General features: G+C 41.7%; 1 protein-coding gene across 1 annotated transcript in view; it reads right to left on the bottom strand.

Annotated features, from left to right (window-relative positions):
- The window catches only part of b3glcta (beta 3-glucosyltransferase a), an 84,536-nt gene that overhangs the window by 28,079 nt on the left and 41,695 nt on the right, over positions 1-14,762 (bottom strand). Inside the window, exon 4 of the mRNA XM_039781475.1 lies at positions 6,094-6,203. Within this exon, the coding sequence (XP_039637409.1) occupies positions 6,094-6,203 (110 nt within the window). The remainder of the gene's footprint in view (positions 1-6,093; positions 6,204-14,762) is intronic.

Genomic DNA, 14,762 nt, shown 5'->3' with positions numbered 1-14,762 from the left:
AATGACAGTAGGTATGTGAGGATTGTGTGAGAGAGCCAACGTTTCACACCGCGGGGAAAACAAAGCAGCAGAGCGTAAGAGCCTGTGGTTCATTACTGCATGGTCCACTCATCATGCAGGAAGTCAGGGGGAACAGTCTCCTCTGAGCCAGTCTGTCTAACGGCAGCCTGTTTGATTTAGGGGATGACGCTCACATGGTTTACACTTATTAAACCCTATTAGTCAGTTAGCTCTCATCTAATATGAGCTTTATCTTAAAGCAAATAGTGTAATGACACCTACCACGTTTTATTAAACTGCTCTCTCCTTGACGTTCACACCACCACGGCAGTTTAAAAAAAAGGATTAACTCAGAGGAAGGTTAAATTAAAAAAAAAAAAAACGTCGTATTTAGCTAATAATGCAATCTCAAAACCAAAGCTTTTGCTTCAAAGAGCTATTGACATTCCTGTGATGAAGGAGGCGTTCAATAAATGGAGGCCGATTCTTTTATGGTGATTGTGTGCAAGCTGCAGACTCCTCAACAGATAAGAGCTGGTCCTCGTGTGGACACGCTTGCAACGAATAGGACACTGATTGCTTGGTGACTTGAGAGAAGATGGGGGTCACAGACAGCAAAGCTATGCTTCTACCCATAGGAAGGGCTAGAGGGAAGACAGGAGATAGCCACCTGTCAAAACCACTTCAGTGATGAGCTGCAGCCAAAAATTGTGGATGCCAATGAGGTGCCAAATCTCTGACTGAAGACCAGGAATCCATATTAACAAATCCCAGTGGCTCCCTCAAATGCACAAATTGTTAAGATAATCCATGTGATGCATGAGAAAGCCTTTAGAAACACGTGCATTTCACTTCTGCTGTTTAAGGTTTCGGAGTTTAATCTCATTCTGTTGTACATGTGCGTCTCTGTGGATATGAGCATTGGCTAAACGACAAAAATACTATATAAATGTAATGTGAATTCCTCCCAGAAGGCAGAATGTCAGACTGTAGGAACATGGGCTGTGAGCCGCCACATAGAATACACAAGTTCCTGTCTGTGTAAATGTGGGGATATCACAAAACCTTCCAGTCAGACGAGGATAAAACTGAAATATCTGCTGAGGGTGAAAAAGGCTCAGAGACAGAAATACTGATAGTACGTGCAGTTCCCGTCTTGGAAGTGCAGTGATCGGGTCATAAATCTGAAACTTATCACTGATGTTGGTCTAATTAACACTTAGTCAGCCTTAAGTCATTTCAAAACAAAATAGTGTTCCAATGCTTTTTACCACAATACTCGTCATATTTTTCTTTGCTTTGTGACCTGAAGAAAAGACAGTTTCACCAAAACCTGAACCTTGGGTCTCGAGTAGGACTAAAAATCAAAAGTTCTTTCACTTCTCTCATGTCTCCACAGTCAGATTAAGATATTTTCAACACATTAAAAAAAGGGTTTTGCGCCAGGGTTTCCATGGCAATGCACTAGAAGATACTGTACATCAAACATGTTTAACAGCTACAAACTAAGCAAACTCCTTGTAATATTTGGCTCTGATCTTTTAACTTTAGTATCCCACGAACACATCTAAGACTGTTAAACAGCAGAATTATAAGCGTGTGTGTGAAGTGCCTCCAAGGTGGGAGTGAAGTGGTGGGTGGCTGGTTTAGCTCGTGTTTGGCATAAGAAGTTGGGGGGTGGTAGTATTCAAGATGAATTAGAGAGTTTACTCTAATGTTAGTTCAAAAGTAGAAGCATTTTTATTTTGTGAAATCAAGCATCAACACTGTGCCACAAATCAGACTTTTCACACGGGCCGGTATTCACTAGTCTAGTTTAGTTTCAAAGCTACTCTGCTGGAATTTTAAATAGACCTACAACTGAAAAGACAGTTATGGTTCAGTCCAGCATCCTTTTAGCAGGATATCTCCAAAACTAACCTTTATTTATCCAGGTAAATCGATTGAGAACAAATTCTCATTTTGCAATGACGACCTGTCACATTCACACAGTTCCACATTCATACCTGGAAGCTGCCCAGCACAACCACAGTCTGATCTGCTGGCCACTGAGCGCTCAATGGTGTTTTAAGCCCTCAACGTCTCCTTCCAGGCAACACTGCGACCGTTGACTTCAAGGCACCTAACCCTAACCATAACCATTGCCTAATCCTAGTTCCTTCCAGGCAGCGCTGCCTGGAAGGAGACGTTGGGGGCTTAAAACACAGATAAACCCCACTGAGCAGCTACACTGGAGCGGTTGGGGGTTAAGGGCCTTGCTAAAGGGCACCTCAGTGGTGGTAATGAGGGAGGGACAAGCGCTGCTCTTTCACTTTCCCTACCCAGATTTTATCCTGCCGGTCTGGGGATTGACCTCCCGGTCCCAAGCTCGCTTCTTTAACCTCTCGGCCACCACTGCCAGTTTGGTCATGGAGCTCAATGATTGTCTAAAAGTGGATGATAGGACATTTCTAACATGCTTTTCATAAACTGCTGCTCTTACTCTCTGTATATTCTGATACAAATTCATTGGGGATATACGTTTACCCTAAAATTTAACTTAAAATTGTGAAATGGGGATTTGAAAACAGAAATGGGAAACAGAAAATCTTAAATGTAAATGCAAAAATTAAAAGCTTAAATGCAAAAGGCTTAAGGGGCTGTACTGGATATTCAGCACATTAATATAGCAGAAAACAGCTATTTGCCTTGTAAAGATACAGTGGAGTATGCGATAGTCGATCCGGAAGCACGTGCATGTCAGCATGTGGCCGTGAATTTTTTCCCCGGTATTTCACGTATCGGGGAATGGTCTGCGAGAGCCGCGTGGAGGCAATCCCAGCCCACTATACTTTCTCAGTATTTCGAGTACACACCTTTTAAATTGTAATGTGTAACGGAAAAGGAATAATAAAAACGTATAGGGCTGCGGCTCAGGAGGTAGAGCGGGTTGTCCTTTAATCAGAGGTTCGATCCCCGGCCCCGTCTGTCCACATGTCTAATGGCGTTTTTCCATTACATTGTACCTACTCTACTCTGCTTGACCGCGGTGCCCCGTCCTCCATTTTCCATTGCAGATTTAATACCTCCTCATAGCGATGCGGCAGGAAACTGCTGTGGCTTGGTAGTGTTGCATTTCCCCCAAGGGGGTAAGCCTCTCCCCGTAACACGTAGCTCCTATGGCGCCATTTTGATGCTAACAAGCACTCACGCACAGTTTGCATCCCATTGACTGCCATTCATTTTGACGCCACTTTAACAGCGAATAACTTCACATCTGAAGCATTTAAAGACTATTTGTCCATTGTTTATTTCTAAAGAAACAACAATGTATAAAAGGCTCCATTACCTTGTACCTCACGTTATGTTAACTAGCATTTTAGTTAGCAATAATTAGCCTGTGCCCATGTTATCTCCATACCTACACTCTCCGTCTCTGCAACATTGGGAATGAAGACTTCCTTTCAACAGAAGACTTCCAACTTTCAGACAGGTTGCTCACGTCACATCTACGTCTTCAGGCTCAGTTGGAGGCTGCTCAGTAACGCTCAGCCAGCACCGGAAAAGTGCTTCTAATATCCTTCACTGGTCTCCGTCCAGAGACACGGGATCTGTTGGTCCAGTTTATATATTGTCTATGGTTCCCCGACTCATTTCCTGGTTCTCCTTCTCCATAAACAACATGAAATCAAGGAGAGGGTTAACTTCTCCTGCTCCAGATTTCCCACCGAGGTCAGAAAGAACAGGGGAGACACTTTGTTTCTCTCACCATGACTCTAGAGTCGCTACTCGCTCCGAAGCTAATCACCGTCACTCTCTCACTTCTCCCTCTCTTCACCACACACACACAACCACACAACCACACACACCAGCGCGCAAGTATACACATCAGGTCACATGCGTAGCAAAAGAAGCTGGAGGCAGCAAAAAAAACACCGCTGGCTAAACTATTTAAAAATGGCGGGTTTGTTCAGGACACGCCCGTCTGTCGCTAGCAACGATGACGCAGATTAGCGACGATTCTCTCCGACCAATCAGTAGTCTGCAGGTTTTCACGTCACCTTTTGGTATCGCCTCAGCTTGCTTGGAACCGCGGCAGAGCTGGTACTAAAAAAAAAGTACCTGTTAGCAGGTACCAGGGACTTTTTTTTCGTAATGGAAAACCAAAAAAGGCGAGTAGAGTTGAGTCGAGCAGGTACCATGTAATGGAAAAACACCATAACTGTCCTTGACACTGAACCCCAATTTGCTCCTGATGGGAAAGCCAGAAGCTTGCATGGCAGCTCTGCCGCCATCAGTGAATGAATGCGTGTGAAAATGGGAAAATTGCAATGCCCTTTGTCCAGTGAGGTAGCAAGTCGCCAAATAAATGCAGTCCATTTGGAAAGGGAAAATGAAGTTAAAATGAAAGCTCTTTGTTTTTCCATTTTCATCCCTTCCCTGAAATTTTAGTATTCTTTTATTTTAATAAATTCTCTCTCAGGACTGTGGAGCCTTGATGGAGGTACAACATGTGCTCTCTGAGTGCTTTTTATGTTCACCTGAGGCTGAAGGCATTTTCACTCAGATTCTGTGAAGATAACTCATTTTGATCACAAATCTTTTGGTCTTATATCTCTCTGAAAAGCTGTCAAGCATTTACTGCCACCTCTGAGAAGTTGCTGATTAAAATTCTCTCAGGACGTGGACTTAGCATGTGTAATTGCATGCAACAGATAGTAAAACCAGCCAGACATCTCTGAGATCATAAATGCAAACACAACATGATGTGGTATTCATAAATTCTGTCTCTTCTTATAAAAGTTGATGTCCATTAGTGTAACTGGATCTATTCCTGACAAATCTTATCCACTGGCACAAACTGATGCCACTATTCATTACAGGAAACATGAAACAATCGTTCCAAATTGTGGACACAATTTGACTTATCAGATTTAAACAATAATACATGTATATTGGATTTTGTATTGCTGAAGGGCGGAGTAAAGGATAAATAGGAGACAGAACAGACAACAGGGTGTCCAATACTTTCCCAAGAGCATAGTATTTACATGCTGTGGCATACTTAGTATTTTTCAAACCACAACAACAGCAATAAACTGAAAAATAACTCCCTGTGATTATTTAAATATTATTTCAATAGTGTAGATAAAAAGGAATTCTATGTGACATCCAGCAATGGAGGAACAAAGAAAAAATCCAAAGCCACAGAAATATAAAGCCACATATATGAGATCTAAATTGGTCTCCTGCTTCAGGAAACACATCATTCATCCAATTTACTGTAATATTGTCACTAGTGATTTAACCAAAAGGAATATAACTGAAGAGACTCAGAACGGACAAAAATTGGCATTTTGACCTGTAAATGTGCTCAGTGTCCTCCTCTAACAGAATTCTGATGTGCCTAATGATATTGTACAAATGGCATTAAATACTGAGCTGATGTCCGAGGAGAAAATATAGCTTTTTCTTTCCTTGAGCCTTTTTTTCTATAGAATATCTGAATTACAATCAGGAATCACAAAATTCATAAAGATGAACAAATGCGTTTGGATGGTTATCACTTCTCATTAAAAATGTATCTACAAGAGGCCAGAAATGGAAGGTTGATTTGTTAAGAAAAGCATCATCTATCCAAACATCAAAGCTGCACAAATATCTGGATCTCCTAAATACATCAAATTATAAGGAAGCACATGATCTGCTGACACAAGGAACTAAGAATGTTGCATATTTCAAACTACACTTTCCTATTTCAGACTTAAGGGGTTTAATAAGGAGAGTGCCATGAATAATTCTTTTTACTATCATTTAATATTTAAAACTATGAGTATTGTGTAATAGTGTAACAAATGGCACTTGGCAAAGCTTTTTTTCCCCTCTATTTAGTGTATTCATGTTACAGTTATGTGTACTTTCTCCCAAATGGATTTCCAAACAACAAAATTACAGCTTGTTACAGCTTACAACCAGTCATACACAGATGTTCCTTTTACTGCTAGTGATGATCGTTAGCTAGAAATGTCTTTGGAAACATGTGAGCTTTCATGTACTTTTCCTATTCCAAAATAAGAGTGTGTGTACGTGAGTGAAAGGTGCCTTGAATCTTACCTCTGTGAGACTGTGTGCCTGCTTCAGCAGGTCTGCTCTCAGTCTTTCTGCCTGCCTCACATGGAAGGAGTTGCTTTGACTCTGGATGACGAAAACTATCTCCCGCAGGTCTGGAGGAACACAAAGGACAGAGATGAGAGTCCGCTCACATAGTGTGAAAAAAGGATCATGGCAATCGATGACCTTCTGAGAGCGGGACGAGATAAGAACCGCGGCCTAAATAGCTGGCACAGCCCAGACTGTGTTACTTAATAAAAGATTAGCAGTCAGAAGACTCTCCCCTGCGTAACACCCAAAAGGTTGACACAGCCCAGCTGTTCTTCTTCTTGTTGAGCAACACAGCTGCCGTCACAGTGAAAGTCAGTAATAACACTGCTCAATAATGTCAGTTCAAAAACTGCAATACAGGCTACTTCAATGTAGGGATAAATGATTCATTGCATTTGCAATAATATTGCGATATGTTAAAATGAGATTTTGTAATCGCAAAGGCTGCAATTACACTCTGGTGCGCCAGAGTAAAGCAGTCAGCAGAGAAAGCATCAATTTGGCCCGCTACGCCGTAGTTTGACCTCAACAGAACCTGACACTGCGGAAACTTTAGTGTAAAGAAGGAACAGTATGTCACTTGAGTGGGACCATTTTGGCTTATTGATCCTTTTGGAAATTCATCTTGCACCATACAGCCCATCAAATAGACAGACATGTTATGTTCGTTGCAGGGAGGACCAGGAAACGGTGGACCCAAAACGCAGAGATAAAGCTGGTAGGCAGGCAGCAGGTAGAGCTCGAGGATTTATTACAACAAAGAGTCTATCCAACAAAAAGGGTTCCAAAATCCAGCAGGCAAAACTAATGTTCACAGTAAAGCAACAAAATAACTGAATAACAAAACAAAGGAAAACCAGACAAAGAAACTATTGACCTAAACTAAAGACCTAGAAGACAGGACTGAACACGGTAGGGTAACACACAAACACACAAAACGATCTGAGAAGAGAAACACAAAGACTAAATACAGAGGGTAATGAGATAACACAAGACAGGTGACACAAGGGCTGGGAAACAGGTGAATCACATTAGGCTGGGCAGAGCAATCAAAAAAGGAGGGAAAACACAAGACAGGAAGTAAAATACACAAGACAAGACAGAAAACCAGAGACTTCAAAATAAAACAGGAAACCAAACAAAATACAACACAGAAAACAGACCAGCATAATAAGGCAAAACCCCCAAAACCATAACAAGACAACAGACCATAGACAACGGTAGACAAGACAATATCACTAACCCCTCCCTTCCCCCCGCACAACCACAATACAGATGCGGTGTTGCGTCAGGTATTGTGCAAAAACTGCCTTGCTAACGTTGCTACCCCAACGTAGCAACACTACTCAGCACTGACATGTACAAAATAACCGCATATTAAATCGCGATAATTGTTAAAAATAAAAAATAAAAAAATTTAATTAGTTTCCAAAATTATTCAGCCCTACTTCAATGCCGACAACATGTTTAGATACAATCTTTGTCATTGACCCAGCTTGCTGCAGTTCCTCTTCATGTGAAATCCATTTACTGTACAGGGCAGTAATAGTGACACAGCTCAGTGTAGAATGACATGGCATGGCAGAGGGGGAGGGAATAAAAAAGAAAGCTGTCATTTTGTCTTTGGCTCTGTACAATTACATTTGACAACTCCTAAATCCTGTAAGCTGTCCCTCACATCGACCTGAAGTCTGCAGCAGCTGGCTGAAATGACTGTGTCAACAAAAAGGCTTTTCAAGGATTTAGAGCTGTGGGGTGGGAGCCAATATCCAGGTGTGAAGTAAGATGAACAGCAGAGGAGATGTCAGAGTGACAGGCAGCTCAGAAACGTCCCAGTAATTACAGTAGATGTGCTGGGTTTTGTTTTGTGTATGCTTCCCTCGGAATTTGAGCTTACACAAACTTTACAGGCTTTGTGCCAAATTATTCTCAATTGCTTTAGACATTTTAATTAGCTACTTAAGTATGTGTACGGAATAGAGTCATAAAGAGTATACCATGTCATAAATTAGAATTTCCAGAAGGAGTTTTTCACATTAGGTTTCGCTAAATATGCTGACTAAGTGTATTTTAGTGTTTCAAAACATCAATAAGTAGCAACCACTGCTGACAGGTCTATAATCATCCCAGTGGAATAGTGTAAAAGCAATACAATGAAAAAGGGGAAGGGCGAGTGCTGACAATGGCAGGATTAGATGGATCGCCTCCTCCTCAATTACACTACTTGAACCTATTCCCACCCTGGGCTCAGAAATATTAGTGGGGGGGTCAGGGGTAGACACGATGTCAGAGTGCAGTTTCTGTGTCAGATCTTCTTAATTAAGTGTCCGGTGGGTGTGTCGTGCCTTTTGCTCAGCTCATAACAAAGATCCCATTGATCCTGGAGCCCTGGTAAGAACGGGGGGGGGTTTACTTGCTAAATCTCAGCATGTCCATCTCCCAATAGATCTAACCTCCGCCGAGAGCGAAGCTTAGAGAGAGCAAATATCACTACGCCACCTCTAAATGTCCTTCTGCTGAGTTTGCTAAATGAAGGCCTGTGTGTGAACGTGTGTGTGCATCTGGTTTCACATAAAGCAGTGCATTTCAAAGCCCCAGGTGAGGTAGCAGCCTCCAAAACCACCCCCCCAAAAAAAAAAAAAAAAAAAAAGGGCCATCCCTCATTTTGCTTCGATAATGACACCCACCCGCGCGGCGCATACCCCCAATGCCAAAGCAAAAGGAGAATGAGGGGTAAAAAAAGAAACTAATTAAGACTCTATTCACTGGCCTCGTCTCCACACTAATGGCTTTCGATTAATCATCAAACAACAGGGAGGAAAGGAAAAATCCTGTTCTTCCTTCACCTCCATAATCCTTGTGTCCTTCTCCTATCAGGTTTGTGCACTCCCTTGACACTCATGACAGCCCATGCAAGATTACAATTGTGCAATCAATACGTCCACCTGTATTTAATTATAAGATTTTAAACATGCTTTTGGTGCCAAGGATGCCACAAAGCACTTTTCACTGGATAGGTGAGATAGGTATCACACAGCGTAGGATTGTGTGAGTTCCAGGCGAAACTGCGAGCTTTAGTTTTGGGATTGTTGAGGTTTCTTCAGTTTTTTTTGGAGCCGGCACGGCGCTGGGAAAACGTCAATCTACTGTCAGCTGTTATCACAGGACGCAGGGGAGAGGAAGAAGAAATACAAACAAACTCTCAAAATGAAACTGCCAATATCAGCTCGCTAACCCTACAGTCACATTAGCTACAAAAGAGAGCGACACGCACTCGCTTGTGGGTGCTCCCTTATTAGAAATTATTTGGGCGTGCCTAACCTACCTATTCAGAGGTATTGTTAAGTCACAAAGAACAATGTTTTTGGATTTAAAAGTATTTATTTCTCGATAGAAGTAACAAAAAATATGAGATAATATGAGTGGTGGTGATGGTGTGGGAGATACGGGTTTGATTCCCACTGCGATACATCAACCAATGTGTCCCTGAGCAAGACACTTAACCCCTAGTTGCTCCAGAGGCGTGCGACCTCTGACATATATAGCAATTGTAAGTCGCTTTGGATAAAAGAGTCAGCTAAATGACATGTAATGTAATGTAAAGATAAAATGCCAAACATATCAGATATGTACAGAAATATGATGTCCTGAAGCGTTTACGCCGTCTTGAATGATTTTCTTCGACTCGAGCAACCAACGTACATACGTCACGCTGCCTCACTCCGATTGGCTGTCGCTTTGTTGCATCGCTCAGCATTTGCATAAAATAGACTTTGCCGCTTGTCACTGGCAAACGGCCACTCCCATTGAAAATGAATGGCAGCCTGTTGCTTTGTCGCTGTCTCTTGTAGCTAATGTGACTGTAGGGTAAGCTGTCATTAAGTCGTTTCCTGTATATCGGTAGTTTAATTTAAAAGACATATAGACACTTTATGATCCATTTCTGTGTAAAAGGGCGCACACACCTTGCGTAAAAAATATAAATAGAAGACCATCCTATTTTTACGCTCGTAGAGCGGATCTCCGCGGAGCATACGCACCACTACGCGCTGCTCTCGTGCCCGGTGTAGCCAGTTGCATTGATTCATTGGCCGCCTCCCCAAAACAATGCTACGGGACACACTGCCCTGGATGATGAATCCTGCTTTGGTGATCCCCTGACTAGCTCTATCATCAAGCATTTAGTTGAAGGCCCTGCCCAGTACAGCCTCAGAGAGCTGCTAGTGTGGCTGTAGAGTCATGTTTCCTTCTGTCTTCTTCCTCCTGTAAAGCACTTTCAAACTTGTGCTTTACAAAGCGCTATATCAATTAAGTTTGCTTGCCTTTTTGCCTTTTACTTGGCAGTTGCTAGTGTATTTGGGTAGGATGATGCCAGATGTTTGCTCAGGAGTTTGAGGTCATTGCAATGCTTGTTACGGTGTCTGTGAGTGCTTGACAAGGTGTATTTAATGTTTGCTTGGTCTGTTTTCACAGAGGTAATGCTTTTAGTACCAGCAGTATTAACTCTAGTTGCATTAATAGCAGCATTCCCAGAGGTGAAAGTATGCAATCAATTGCACGGTTTAATGGTAGGGCAAAGATATTAAGCAGCACCCTGGTGCCAAATATGCCACAAAGCTCTTTTTTGTTGGTTAAGTAAAATTATCTATGGATGCTCCTTGGCTGAAAATATGCCTTGAATGAAATAAACTGAAGGTTAATGGGAAGATAAAGCCATGGCCCCTGTCACCTTGGAGCAGATGATTTTATTTTACCAGGCTGATGGAACTAGAAAGCCTAGTCTAGTGTTCGTTTGTCTCCCCTCACTCATTCAGTATTCCACAGAGGCCACTCCATAGAAAATAAAAGAGACTGTAACAGCCTTGAAATATATTGGATGAAATGAGACACAGGAGAATTCTGCCTCCTCCTTTCTCTGATCGGATACTTTAGTCAGTGCACATAGCCACCTTTTAAAGGCCATCACCATCTGGTCCATGGCCTCCTCTCTGTGAGAAGGCTTCTCTGCATACAAGACGGGCAGAGGATCAGACTGATTAAAGAATCAAGGACGATTAACTAAAATGTGTTTGTATTTCTCGTAGTAATTATCTGCACTTGAATGTAGATTGTGCATTCTCGTAGTGGCCTGGACCTGCAGCGTTGTCACCTCGTTGACACAAATCAATAGTGACACTTCCTTAGAGCGGGATGGCCGACGTTGCCAAGTGGCAGAGGAGCTGAGAGCACACTGACCTCTAGGCACTCCCGGAGCTCTGTCATCTCCATCAGTGTCACAGAGCAGGTGTGTGTAGTCACCAGAGCTGTCACAGAAACATTTCATTCAGCCGGGAGTATCCCCATCCCCACGGTTAAATAAACACACGTCCGTGGCAAGGCAAAAGTGACAGTAAGCATGCACAAATGAATGCGTGGATAAGTTAGGGAGAGCAGCATTTGAAATCTAGTTCAGGATTCTGAAAGGAAAGGGAGCCGCGTAAGGAGGGAAAGCAGATCAATAGTGCAATTTCAATGACAAACATCTGCAAAAGTAGAGAGGGATACAATTCTGCAAGTGGGGCCATTACGCTGTTGTGGTAACAATGAAACTGCCATGACAGATCCAGAGTTCTTCATTGCCAGCACATATTCAGAGATGATAGAGGATGTCAATAGCTCATTTCCATAGTCGGCGGGCCTGACGTCCCCATCCAGCAGCTGATTGTGCTGGTGTAAAACCTGCTACAGTCCAATGACTCACATCATTAGACTCCCAGAGACAAGATGGCCTAGAATCATCCCTCTCCTAAAAATCCCCCTCCATCTCCCTCTTCCTCACGTCTAAAACGGTGCATCTGAGAGACAAGCTACACCGAAGAGAATTGGGTTGCAGTTATTCTGACCAAACTAACCATGACCGTCACACCAGACAGCACCAGGATTTAATATCCAATCCACAGACATCCGGTGATATTCAATCTGGAAGCCCAAATTCAATATAGCCAACTTTTTTAGGCTGTTGAGTTTGATTTAGCCATATAAAAAAAAAAGCCTTCCCTATAGGCAATCAGAGGCCTATGTGTCACGCAGCAAGTGAAATGATTTTCTATCAGCCTAAGTCTCATATTAATATAGACTTTTAATTGCCTTGCACAAGATCAATAGAGAGCATGGGGTATTTAACTTTCAGCTTACTGCTGAAAAGGTCAGTGTCATAAATATCTCTCAGTAAAACAGAGAGAGGAAAACAGAAGAGAAGGGGCAGACAGAAAGGGAGCGAAATAAGGAAGCAAACCAATCAAGAGGTAGGGAGATGCACTAACATTGCAAAAGAAGAGAGCAAGTGTGTGTGTGTGTGTGTGTGTGTGTGTGTGTGTGAGTGAGTGTGTGAAAGAAAGGTATGCATAAGGGGGAAGCAATCAGAGGGCAAAAGTATCTCTCTCCAAGTAGTAATGCAAAAACACAAAACAATTATACAGCAGATGCAACACGTAAAGTAAAGTTGGAAAATAGGGGTCTCCAATCTGTAATAATCGCACTCATTACTGGTTCTTTAGAGTTCACGACTCCACAGACGACTCTGCTAAAGACTAATGAGAGCTGAACTCAAGCCTTAAACCTCACTTAGCATCAATAATTCAGCAAGCTAAGGCAATTAACGCTTAACAGACTCCAGGTTTTGATTACGAAACCCTCATTATCCATTTTAGTATTTCTTGACACCACTTGAAAATACTCATTTTTGATTTTGAAAGAAGCATGATTTCATAACTCATACACGGTCAGTGACATTTGAGGATGGATGTGTGGTGCTCTTTTAATTTTGGAAAATGAAGTCCTCAGCCGTGTTCAGAATAATAAATAAAGAAAAGCAGAACAATAGAGGTGGCATGCAGCCAGGCACTAGAAAATGTGACAGGGTAAGAAAATAAGGAAAACTAAATACACAGGGAATGTTAGTTGGTATGCAGGAAGAGTTCCATCAACACCTTGTGAACACTGTACCTTCCTAAAGATACAGTGCACATCTCCCTGGTCTGAAGAAGCTGGCTCTGAGCCACTTCGTGAATACAATACAACTGCTGAGGAGACAGTAGCACTGCATTCCTGGGTGTAATTATTGTTATAGTGATAATCTGATTTAAATTCTGGCACACCTTCCCTGCTCTCAAGCAATACCATTCATTGTTCATGGTACAGTGTTGCTCTGTGTCCTCAACTATCAAACACTATACATTATAAAAGAATAATCCACCTTTAAAAAGGTGATGTACCTCGAATTTGCCGTTTGTCGTTTCTTCCTCCCACATGTAAAGAACTAAACTCACAGGTCATTTATTTTTCTACGGCATCAACAGTGAACACCTGATTCAGGTGCTATTCCCTAAAAGGTTCAAGAGCAAAGGTTTATTTCTACATTTGCAGCAAAGTTTAACAATCATACTAAGAAACACAGATACTGGCCATAACCAGAAGAGACAGTAGACAAAAAGAGAGTAGAAGGGGACGAAATACCAATTTCTCCACCATTGTAGCACCACTAGACCATAACGTAATGCAGCCAGGCGGTAAGGAGTTCAAATCATGATTGAGCAGAGATAAAAATCCTGCTTCATGGTGTCTGAATGTCTCATGGTTTCTTTCCATTTAAACACATTTTTCACACATACAACTAACAGGAGATGTAGTTACTTTGAGAGCACAAAGAATGTTCCACCAACCAGTGTCTCGCTATTAGAATAGAATACATATATATACATATATTATTTATTCTCTTAAAGCTATAGTGCTTAATTTCTGTCTCCCTTGTGAGGAATTCTAAGTAACGAAAACAATTATGTCGGTGCGTCCACATGATACAAGGCTTACGTGACCAGGCACCACCCCCACCCTTCCTCCACGCAGTTGCTAGTAGCCTAGGAGGACACGGAGGATTAAAAAACACGATGGACTCTTCAGAAGAGGTAATTATCTTCACTTGAAAAATCACTGAGAAATCCAGAGAGAGTTGTGTGGAGCTGATAGTCTTAATTAGCTTTGTAGCAACACATTTGGCAATGGCTTGAATGTAACGGACGTTCATTAATATCAAAAAGTTATGCACTAAAGTTTTAACTTATATTTATTAATTGTTTGTTTATCTTTAGAGTGTCTTGTACTTTTTCCCCTTGTGGGATTAATGAAAGGATTTAGAATCTTGAATCCAAGACACAATCTCAGCAACAAAATACATGTGTAAAAAGTGGAATATTATGACCTTTAATTTAGGACCTTGTCATTTCCTAACGAGGTCTCAGTGGGTCTCAGTGTAAAAGGAGCAACTTGCAATATAAAATCTTGGACAGAAATGTTTTATAACAAGGCAGCCAACTGTACAAATGTAATATATCAGATCAAAACGTTTTGATTTTTTTTTTTTGTGGCCGGGTTGGCTCGGTTGGTAGAGCAGGTGCACATACACTACTGGTCAAAAGATTTAGAACACCCCAATTTTTCTACTTTTTTATTGAAATTTTAGCAGTTCAAGTCCAACGAATAGCTTGAAATGGTACAAAGGTAAGTGGTGAACTGCCTGAGGTTTAAAAAAAAGTAAGATTACCCAAAACTGAAAAATAATGTCCATTTCAGAATTTTACAGAAAG

Source organism: Perca fluviatilis, chromosome 2 (genome assembly GCF_010015445.1).
Source record: "Perca fluviatilis chromosome 2, GENO_Pfluv_1.0, whole genome shotgun sequence".
NCBI lineage: Eukaryota > Metazoa > Chordata > Actinopteri > Perciformes > Percidae > Perca > Perca fluviatilis.
Note: the sequence above shows the minus strand (reverse complement) of the source record. Positions and strands in the feature narration are given on the sequence as shown.